Consider the following 12233-nt stretch of genomic DNA (forward strand, 5'->3'; position numbering starts at 1 on the left):
TTTTTCTAAATCGTAAGTCCTATCAAACATAATAATGTAATCAATTGTTTGGAATTTACTTAACTAAAATCTTTTTTTTCCGTGCTCTGACAATATTATTATTCTTTTTTATTTCTTATCACGTATTCGTTATTGAAAAAAATAAATTAAATTATTTCTATAAATTGTGTGCAAAATAAATTATGCAAGTCTAATGTTTAATGCATTATTCAAATTCCTCGTAAATAAATATTACATGCAGGCATTGTAAAATAATTACATATTTTATATTGTTTATAGTTGAACTATATAAAGTACATGAACCGATTTGGATATGTTATCGAAATTTGTATTAACATTTTAAATAATTTAAATAATTTAATCTTGTACATTCTTTTTTAACCACATAATATCTGACTACGCGCAACTTCCACAAAAATATACTTTTTTGTATAAGTATGAACCGCCTTAACTGTTCCTTTACTGATGGCAATAAATTCAAATTCATTTTGTCACTGTACTGAATGTATGACTGTAAAGTAAGATACTGAGGATTTTACAAGCTGCAATTATACATTCTTTTATTATATCTATTTATATGTAACGTTATTTTAAATATTATATATACATTTATTATATTACCGTGGCGAAACCCTCCATGGATGCATCAAATAGTCCTCCGACATTTAGAGTAAACGGCTTTGATCGTCTTTGTAATACAAACAGTATCATTTTTTGTACTGCTACAGGAGTTTTATACCATTCTACGTTGTATCTGCGAATATGAATTACTAACTTGAGATAAAGATTTTTTTATTAATTTACCACTTGGAGCTAATTTTTTCATTTATTATACAATTATTTTTCTTACGCAGTAATAAATACATGATTATTGTGATCAATTATAATCTGCCCCATATGATTAGCTAAAAACATATATAAGATACACACAAACGTATGTACGCTTGGCGATAGAAGAGTCTCAAAACTAGTTTTTAACAATACCATCTGAAAAAAATAAACATAGGAATTATTATGATTCTGAATATACGTATTTATTTTGTTAAGTTTTTTAAATGGCTGTACTAGCGTCAATTTTAAATCAGTACAGCCACTATTTTCTTTAAATCGGCCGGAGCAACAAAATTCGGAATTCAGCAACAATTCAGCAACAAAGGAACATTAAATTTTTGTGTACGTTTCATTGAATTGTACTGAAGTGGCTGTATCAGCTCAATAGACGTGCAAAATTGAGTAAAACTGGATATAACCGGGAGTGGTTAAATATGAAAAATCTGGGTTTTTGTAAATCTTGTTGTGTTTAACAATAATAAGTTATACACTAGCAATATTGTTAATTTTTTAGAACAGCATACATAATTATACAATATATATATAACTTACATGATACAAATTGAGGCTCAAGGAAGCTACACCAACTACTATTAGACAAAACATCATTTTGTTCAATATTGTCATTAACTGTTTCATCAATCTTTAAAAACAAAAAATATTACAAATATTGCATAAATATTGTCATTTTAAATACGAACTTCATAGCTTGCCGATGAATGTCTACGGCATAACTTATATGTTTGATCATCCAGATTTTATTTTTTGGCGTGACATTATGTAGAATGTTGATATTTATTGCATATTTTATACGATAACTGTAAATATTTATATTGTGATAATACAAAACGTTTGAAAAATTACCAGGTTGATTTTTTTCTAGAAAAACAAGTAACAGCATATATCTGCTGATGATTGAAATAGTATAAAATCTTTCAATACGTTTAAGTTTGATTAGTATCAATCATCAATCTGCTTTTAGATCATTTCCGCAATAGAAGTCATATATCTAAAAACAAGACGGTAATTAGCCACCGCGTTACCGTTTTGCCTCTGCCACATTCTGTATGCAGGATAAGGACATGCTTTTCATTCTGCATATATGTATTTAGGTGCGTTCCGTTATTTACTCAGAGTATTAATAATGTATAGTATATGTAACATGAATTTATAGATATTTTCGCAATAACTTTCGGAATGCAGTTTTTGTGTGCGATTCCACTTTTGCGATGGAAAAACATGTACCTATTAAAAAAGAACTTTGAAAAACCAGCGTAATATGGTGTTTCACCTATGATTCGCAAATAAAAAGGCAATTGTTTGCGTAACTATAAATAAATCAAGATCATTGGAAGTGAGTCGGAAGGATGAAGATAATGCTCCTCACACATTTTAATTCTGGTGGGGTGAAACTGTGAAATCGACATTTTTTTTAAGAGATTTTCTAACAATATCTGAAACGGTTTGACTTTGGGAAACGGAAATGCGATGAACATTGTCAACACTCTTGATTTTGGACTTACCGTTATCTTTTGTTTGCGAGTTGTAGGGGAAGATCGAGTAGTATCGAACACTTAAGCTTTTTCACAAATATTTCTTTTTTAAATAGCTAAATTTGAACATACTCTATATCATACAAAACTTCATTCTTATACCAAAACACCTCTTGAAAACCATTTTCCTAAAATAAAAATATCAATCGTTTTTTTATACCTTTATAGGCGTTGCATTTTTATCATTGTTGTTTGTGGAGGGTTGTATCGGGCATGATACAGTTTGTGAGAAAAGAGTCATTTTTGGTATAACAAACAACTTATTATTATAATTATATCATTATTATATATTATATGTTATTATATATGAATATTATTATTATTATTATTTTATATTATTATTGTACATACACAGTAAAAATTAAAATGTTCCAGAAAGTCCACTCTAAATTTTTTCGTAAAATTAACTCAGAAATTAAATTAAAATAACTTCAAATAAGAGTTATTTTTAAAAGTTAAGTTAAAATAACTTAAAATAAAAATTATTTTAACTCAACTTTTGAGGTATTTTAACATAAAATTTAGAGTGGACTTTCTAGTACATTTTATTTTTTATTGTGTAAATAACATAAGTCAATAAATGAAAATAAACTTTTTTTAACGTAACAAGTCAATAAAATAAACAGTCTTTAAAAATTCAATATTTTAATATTTTTAACATTTTTTTTTCTAATAGTCATTTTCTTAATTTTAATATTTTTCTTTGGCATTCTTTTTTCGTATTATTTATGACGTAATTTGCCCATATTACTTTATAATACAAAAAGTGTTGTAAGAATTAAAGTTTTATCAACGTAAAGATGCTGTAAAGATTGTCCAATATAATCTGCAACTCAGCTGTCCGATACAACCCAAACAACAGGCAACGAAAAATTGGCTATTATTTCATTATTAGTAAGCCTAACGAGATTTATAGCCTACAACTTAAAGGATAATTAACGTTGTTTCTAACAATAAACTAAAAACATACTTATACTTACTTTCAGACAAGCTACAACAGTCCGACATTATCTTTGTTCATTGAAAACAGCTGTATACAATACAAAATTTATTGTAACTTGTCAACACTACTGCCGTTTGTTCTAATATGGCGTCAGCCGTAATCCCTTTCGTCAGTCAACACGCCAATTGTTTCACAGGTGTTGTCTTCAGGGCAATGGCTTGAAACAATTTTTGTCCGATACTACCCGCTGTCCGGTATTATCCGACTTTCCCCTATATGAAACACCACGTTTCATTACCAGTCGTTGCACACGTTTTTAAAAATTTATTCTTAATATACTCGTTTGTTTTCCATTGCAAAACTGGAACCACACGCAAGACAAAATAAGTCTTGCTCGCTAACTGTTAACTCGGTAGATACTGACAAAATTTGCACATGTTAAAGACAGTTTTATACTATAATTATTTTATTTATGTAGTGTCATTTGTCTTTCCAAGAAAAAATCAGTTTAAGAACTTTTTAGAAAAATTATGTATACAATATATAAATATATAAATATGTAAATATATAAATTTATGTATACATGAATTTATATATTTATATATTAATAAATATAAAAATTCAAAAATGTATATATGTAAATTTATAGAATGACATAATTTTTCAGTTAATATCTATACACAAACATTTTTTAACGTGTTATTTAAAATTTGATTTAAAGATATAAACTTCTATAGTTACAATTTGTAGTCCTACATCTGTATCGTACCTAGCAATTCTAAATATCCCACAAATATGTTGAATATACGCAATTAACATTGTACCATTTGCTACCATTGCAGTCGTACTAATGATTACAATTATATTGATATGCAATAAAATCAAATAAAAATGCTTTTCTTGATCGATGAAATACTCCATTGATAACAGAAAAAAGTATCGAGATGCGTTTGTCGATGAATCAACATTCACCACATTCATTAAAAATTGACTTATTATACTTGAAAATATTCCACAAATTCCAATAGCTAAAGAGAAAATAAAATAATTACTTCATTTTAGGGGGAAAGCATTTTCAAATGTAGATACTTATTAGCATCAGTTATTTTTATTAAATTGACTTTCAATTTAATATTGTGATATTATTTCTCGTTCAACTTCAAACTGTATTTTAAGACCAAAAAATTATTCGGCGAGCAGTTTTGTAAACTTGAAAATGTATATAAAGTTATATAATAAATATTGGCATCAGTTCGTTTAATAGTTGTATTTTTACATGTGTTGATGTTTTTTATTTAATATGACTTATAATTATTTTACTTATTTGTATATAATGTTATAAATTGTTTTATGTATACCGCGTCAAAGAATATTTTTTAATCGGACAAATAACTTTATAAAATTTAAAAAAATTATTTTTATGAAAAAATTTATGTATACATGTTGTCCTGTAATTCTCGTAATAGCACTCAAATATAAGTAAAGCGTATATGTTTATATGTACATACGCATACCAAGTTATTATAGCTGTTACTGTAATATTGATTTATTTTCTTTTGATAGTTTATTGGGAATGTGATTATATCTAAAATCAATAAAAGTTGCTTACCTGCAAGTACAGTTACATAACGGTTTGCAATGTTGTCATATTTTTTTATAATAACGATTTCATTTTCATTTTTTAATTCATTGTATATGTGCTGAAGTTGTATCAGTAAATCTTTCACCTGTCATTCCAACAGTTTTTGTATATAAACATCAAAGCGTGTATAAGTGTGTGTGTGTGTGTGTGTGTGTGTGTGTGTGCTGCGCGCGCGCGCGCACGCGGACGAACTCGTAAGCGTATACGCACACATGTATGTATTTAAAAATTTGTTACTTGAAGAATATTATCCCGATCACATAGAATATTTTGTAAGCAATTGACTTACACCTTCAATATTAAAATGAAATACCATATATTGTATTATGAAAACAATAAAAAAAGATGTCTGAGAGAAAACCGTCACAGTGACTTCCAATGTACAACTTGACGTTAGAAATGTAGTCAGCTGCTAACAGACAGTTTTATTTAATTTTACTCACAAATTTAACAACTACAGTTTTAATATATTTAACATAAATTTTATTTATATTTAATATATTGTAACAAAGGTAACTACATAGTGATAATTTGACGTTTGGTAGCTTATAACAACATATTGTATTAGTTTAGCATTTTCTTACCTGAAATATAATACCTGATATCATTATAGCACAGATGATAATATACTGAAATTTAGCGAAATTAGATTGTTGATAGGGCCATGAGCCGATTATGAGCAGTAGAATTCTATTTAGGCTGAAATACTGATTTTCTTTCGAAATCATATCTTTTTGAAGTTCTAAACTCGAATGATTGTAATGAAACTAATAAAAGTATTGTCAACCCCTCTTTTTTCTATCGATCGATTAAACTCTATTATAATGCAAATTCTAGTACAATTATCGTAATTTACATAATAGATTATCATATTATTGTGATTATTCTTTAGATACTTATCTATAATTTAGAAGCATTTATTCGACTTATGTCTGTAATAAAATTGTTGAAACCTAAGTTGGAGAAAATTCGTTATATATCTAACTTCTTTTATTAAAGAGAAATAAAATTTTATTATAGATAGTAGATCGAAAGTCACGCAAGCGCATTTCCAGTTTTAACACCTCGCTATTTCATTCTCGTGCATGCATTCATAGAATACACTTGTGCACCTTCTCTGCCAGAGGAAAACTTTCTGTGCGTAATTTTCTCAATATCGAGTTTTGTTAAAACTTATATTATAATTTAAAAATAGTCGAATTAGATAAATACGTAACACTAACATATTACGTGAAAAAAAAAATTGGTAAGAGCTACCAAATGTTCAGTGAAATATTGTCAATATTTTATTAATATGAGCAAAAATAAGTTTACTTTTCTAAATAGTATGTACTGCCAAACATATTAATATAATCATTTGGTAGTACTTAGTGCTTAATTAAATTCTTTTTTCAGTGCAATTTTATTATTCTTTTTTGTTTCTTATCATGTATTTATTATTGAAAACACTAAACTTAATTATTTATGTAAATAGTGGTACGAGATAGATTATGCAAGTTTAATGTTTAATGCGTTAGTAACAAACCGCTTGTAGGAAAAATATTACTTGCAGGCAATATAAAATAAGTATATATTTTTTATTGTTTACATTGAAACAATATAAAGTACATTAACCGATTTTGATATTTTACAGAAATCTGTATTAACGTTTTAAATAATTAGAATAATTTCAATCTTGTACATCATGTTTTAATCGCAAAATATCTGACTACGCGCTACTTTTGCACAAAAATAAACTTTTCTGTACAAACATGAACCACGTGGTTAACTGTTCCTTTACTATGGTAATAAATTTATTTTGTCACTGTATTTGATACATGACAGTAAAGTAAGATACCGCGGCTTTTACTAGCTGCAATTATTTACAGTTTTTTTATATCTATATGTAACGTTACTTCTAAATATTATATGTATATTATATTACCGTGGCGAAACCCTCCATAGATGCGTCAAAGAGTCTACCGACATTTAAAGTAAATGCCTTGGATCGTCTTTGTAATATGAACAATATCATTTTTTGTACTTGTATAGGAGTTTTATACCATTGTGCGTTGTACCTATGATTAAATATGAAATGTTAGCTTAAGATAAGAATTTTTTTATTTATTCACTATTTGAAGCTAATTTTTTTGCAACAAATCAATTTTTATATTTAATATTACAACTACTGATACTCTATATATTGTCTATTATAAACTTTTTTCTCTTACGCAGAAATGAATACATGATTATTGTGATCAATTATAATCTGTCCCATGTTATTAGCTAAAAACATATATAGAATACATACGAACACAATTACGCACGTCAATAGAAATATGTGAATATTATTTTTTGCCAATACCAGCTGAAAAAGTAAAAAATAAGTTCCATGGATGTTATTACGCTTCAGATAATATACGTTATACTGACGCTATAGATAACACAAAATAAATTTTTTATAGTTGGTAAGATCATAAGTGATTTACACAAATAAAAGGTATATCTTGTTTTAACATAGACACATGAAGATTGTGCATTACGTCCATTAACAATATTGCTCATTAAATTGTCAATGAGAATTCGACAAACCTGCATGTTATAAATACTTGCTTTATTTTTCTTTTTATTTAGTAGCATATAAAGTGTTGCATTCGTATTTCACTCATAATGGTTTTTCTTTAGAGACTAAACAAAACAAACGCGCGCTATAAAGCTTCTAATATTACAATTTAACACAAATTAGAAATTTAATATTACACTACTAACTCTTAATACACAAAATCAAAAGGAGCCGGTACGATATTGGCAACCTTACCCTATGTATACTGTATGAATTAATCACAAAATAAGTCATATAACTTCTTTCCTAGAGCGAAAACGTGAAAAGTGAAAATCATTATCATTGAAATTAATGGAGAAATTTCTCACACTTCCATCTTAAGAAAAAAATTTTACGATTGATAATCTAAAGTGAAATACTAACTATTAAAAATGGATTTAAACAGAGCAAAATTGGATAAAACTAGTTACCAAACCGAGTAGGTTGAGTTAAATATGAAAAATCCGAATTTTTGTCAGTTCTGTCGTATATGCTTACCAATAATAAGCAATGTTGCTAATTTTTCAGAACAATATGCATAATTATACAATATATATGTAACTTACGAGATACAAATTGAGGCTCAAGGTAGCTACGCCAAATACTATTAAGCAAAACATCATTTTGTTCAATATTATCATTAACTGTTTCATCAATCTTTAAAAACAAAAAATATTACAAATATTGCATAAATATTGTCATTCTAAATACGAACTTCATAGCTTGCCGATGAATGTCTACGGCATAACTTATATGCTTGATCATCCAGACTTTATTTTTTAGCATGACATTCTGTAGAACGTTGATATTTATTCCATATTTCATACGATAACTGAAAATATTTATGTCATAATAACAATGTATGTCTGAAAAATTCCCAGATCGATTTTTTCTGGTAAGACAAGTAACAGCATGTATCTACTGATGATTGAAACAGTATAAATTCTTGTGTTCAATTTAAGTTTGATTAGTACTTGATTAGAAATGTATAAATAATGGCTCCTGCATACAGCACGCAACAAAGCGGTAGTCAGTCATTGACTTATTATTAGATCATTTCCGCGATGAAAGTCATATGTCTAAAATTAAAAGGGCCACCGCGTTGTTGCTTTGCTCTTTTACTATATTCAGTGTGGAGGAGCATAAGGATGTGTTTTGTTTTGTATATATTTGTATACGATTACAGTTTTGCGATGGAAAAGCATGTATTAAAAATAAACTTTTAAAAACAACTGTAATATAATGTTTTTTGCCTCTTTGTGAATCGTACATAAAATCTTGTTTAAATCTGAGCAAATCAAGATCATTAAAAGTGAGTCAACAAAAATGAAAAATAAAGATAATCGCATTTTTAAATTCTCAAGGCTTGATTCATTCTCAGTTAAAACTATAAAATCGGCATTATATTTAGGAGATTTATTAACATCACCTAATACGATTTGACTTCAGGAATAGAAAATGATAAAAATATGATGAACATTGCCTTCACTCTTGATTTTTGTTATTACATGTTTCGATTGTCTTCGTTGCCCGGATCATCATTAGCTTTTTATTTGCAAATTATATATAAAACTACATTTTTTCCTTAACATTTGTTACAATCGTTTTTCAAAAATTTTTTCTTAATATATTTGCTGGTTCTGCATTGCGAGGCCAAAACCACACGCAAAACAAGTTCTTACACATCAACTATTAATTTGATAATGACGAAACATGCATATGTTGAAAACGGCTTTATAGTATATTGTGACTATTTTGTAGGCGCCACCGGCCAATGGCGCCTATTGTCTTTCTAAGAAAAAAATCAATTTGAGAACTTTTTAGACGTACTATGTATGTCTAAATTCATTGAATGATTTTGAATATTTTTTAGTTAATATGTTTACACAACATTTTTTAATGTGTTTAAATTATTTGAAGATATAAACTTTTATAGATAAAATTTATTTTTTTAGAGTCATTTCTACATCTGTATCATACCTAGCAATTCTAAAAACTCCACAGACATGTTGAATGTATGCAATGAGCATTGTCCCATTTGCTACCAGTGTAATTGTGATAATGGAAATAGTTGCGTTGATATGCACCCAAATGAAATAAAAATACTTTTCTTGATCAATGAAATACTCCATTTTAAGTAGAAAAAAGTGTGATCGAGATGCATTTGTCGATGATTGAATATCTATTATACTCAAAATAAGTTCAGTGATAACAGTTAAAAATATTCCACAAATTCCAACTGCTAAAGAGAGAATATTCAAATGAAATAATTATTTTAATTACTTATATATAATGTTACAAATTGTTTTATATATACTGCGTCAAGGAAATTTTTTAATTGGCTAAACGGCTTTACAGAATTAAACATTTTTTTTACAAAATAATTTATACATGCATGGTGTCTAAGAATTTTTGTGACAATGCTCAAATACAAGTAGCGCAGGGTGATCGTAGATCATTTTAAATTAACTATTGTTAATTAAAATGAAAATTGCAATACCGTAAAGAATTTTCCTCTTAAGTTCTATCTAGTCTTTTTTGAGCTCTGTTACAACAATTACCGGACATCCTATGTGCAAAGGCATGCGCGTGTGCGTGTATGCGTACATGCGTGTATGTGCAAACACATACCAAATTATTATAACCACTGTTAAAATTAATTTTTTTTTTTTATTTTACACATTTTTTATATTACATATTTTATTGGAAATGTGATCATATCTAAAATCAATTAAAGTTGCTTACCTATAAGCCCAATTACATAACGTTTTGCAATGCAGTCATATTTTTTTATAATAGCGATTTCATTTTTATTTTTTAATTCATTGTGTATGTGCTGAAGCTGCATCAGTAAATCCTTCACCTGTCATTCCAGCAACTTTTTTTTATATAAACGTCAAAGCGTGTGTATGTATGTGCGCGCGTGTTTGCATGTGTACATGCGCGCGTATGCACTCGTCAGCACGCACGCACACACACATGTATATTTAAAAAATTGTTACTTGAAGAAGGTTATCCCGTTTATAGAATACTTTTAAGCGATCGACTTACACCTTCAATATTAAAATGAAATATAATATACTGTATTATAGCAACACTGAAAAAAGTTACAATAGCCAAAATCCTCACAATAACTTCCACAGTACAATGTAATGTTAGAAATGAAGTCAGCTGCTAACAAACAGTTTTATTTAATTTTACTCACAAAAATTGATAACTAGTTACATTATATTGAATACAAATATTATTGCAATAAAGTAAAAATTATAGATTGTGACAATTTGACGTTTGATCAAATGACAGCTTATAATGACATATTGTATTATTTTAGCATTTTCTTACCTGGAATATAATATTTGATAATAGTATAACACAGATGACAATATACTGAAATTTAGCGAAAATAGATTGTTGATAAGGCCATGAGCCGACTATGAGCAGCAGAATTCTATTTATGCTAAAATACTGATGTTCTTTTGAGGTCATATCTTTATAAAGTCCTGAACGTAAATGATTGTGACGAACTGATGAGAATACAGTCATCCCCACTTTTCTCTGCTTATCGACTAAACGTTCTCTCTTGTAATGTAAATTTTAGTATAAATATCGTAATTTACATAATAGACTATCATATTATTGTATCTTTAGATATCTATCTATAATTTAAAAGCATTTCTTCCACTTATGTCAATAATAAAATTATAAAGACCTAAGTTGAAGAAAATTCATTATATATCTAATCTCTTTTTATTAGAAAAGAAAAAATATTGTTATTATATATAGGAGATCGAAAGTTACGCAAGCGCATTCCTTGTTTTCACACCTCGCTATTTCATTTTTGTTCATGCATTCATAAAATACGTACACTTGTGCACCTTTGTCAGACGAACGCTCTTCATGTGGAATTTTCTCGATGTCAAACTTTGGTAAAACTTATAATTTGATAATAGTAGAATTAGATAAATACACAACACTCGTAAATTTCAAATTAGTGATTATCGTAAAAACGTTTGTAACATTTTAAATATAGAAATAGAAGGCATAATTTAGTTTTCTTTAATTATTATTAATAATACTACCATTATTTTTTATTTTTATTATACATATATACATATATATCAATGATACTAAAATTAATTATTTATAACGATAAATATCGATACAAAATAAATTAAGCAAGTGTAATGTTTAATGCGTTATTAACAAATACGTCAAAATAATTGTTACTTATAGACAATGTAAAATAATTACATATATTATATTTGGACTACACAAAGTACAATAATAATATAGTAGATATCTAAATTATTAACAATTTTATTTGAATAATTTTAATTTTGTACATCTTTTTACCGCGAAATGTCTAACTACACATTACTTGCACAAAAAGAAATTTTTCTATTGTAAACTGAAGAAATATAAAAAAATTACAGTTTATTTTTGTGAATATTATATCATATGTACCAAGTGTACGATACACAATGTTGGTGAATTAAAGTGATTTAATGTATCAATATCTTACAAGAAGGGAGTACGCTCTACTCTTCATTGATTTTGATAAAATTTGCAGAGATATTAAAGGAGGATATTAAGCGAACATCTGTAAAGCCGCTTCTTTGAAAAAATCTTTGAAGAAATCAAGTAATACAATTACTAAGATATTCATGGTTAAATAAGTTTTGT

General features: G+C 27.4%; 2 protein-coding genes across 6 annotated transcripts in view; one reads left to right on the forward strand and one right to left on the reverse strand.

Moving 5' to 3' along the window:
- The window catches only part of LOC105202583 (non-structural maintenance of chromosomes element 3 homolog), a 314468-nt gene that overhangs the window by 259306 nt on the left and 42929 nt on the right, over positions 1-12233 (forward strand). The window lies entirely within an intron of this gene.
- Positions 82-11059, reverse strand: LOC105202591. Its single transcript, XM_039455433.1, has 16 exons — positions 10893-11059; positions 10602-10721; positions 10296-10413; positions 9531-9792; positions 8266-8382; positions 8117-8207; positions 7180-7316; positions 6890-7026; positions 5554-5711; positions 4937-5054; positions 4097-4355; positions 1533-1649; positions 1384-1474; positions 851-987; positions 622-754; positions 82-511 (listed from the first exon to the last, which is right to left on the reverse strand). Exons 1-16 carry the CDS (start codon positions 11034-11036, stop codon positions 332-334), a joined length of 2319 nt encoding a protein of 772 aa, XP_039311367.1. The 5' UTR covers positions 11037-11059; the 3' UTR covers positions 82-331.

Source organism: Solenopsis invicta, chromosome 12, assembly GCF_016802725.1.
Source record: "Solenopsis invicta isolate M01_SB chromosome 12, UNIL_Sinv_3.0, whole genome shotgun sequence".
In the NCBI taxonomy this organism is placed as follows: domain Eukaryota; kingdom Metazoa; phylum Arthropoda; class Insecta; order Hymenoptera; family Formicidae; genus Solenopsis; species Solenopsis invicta.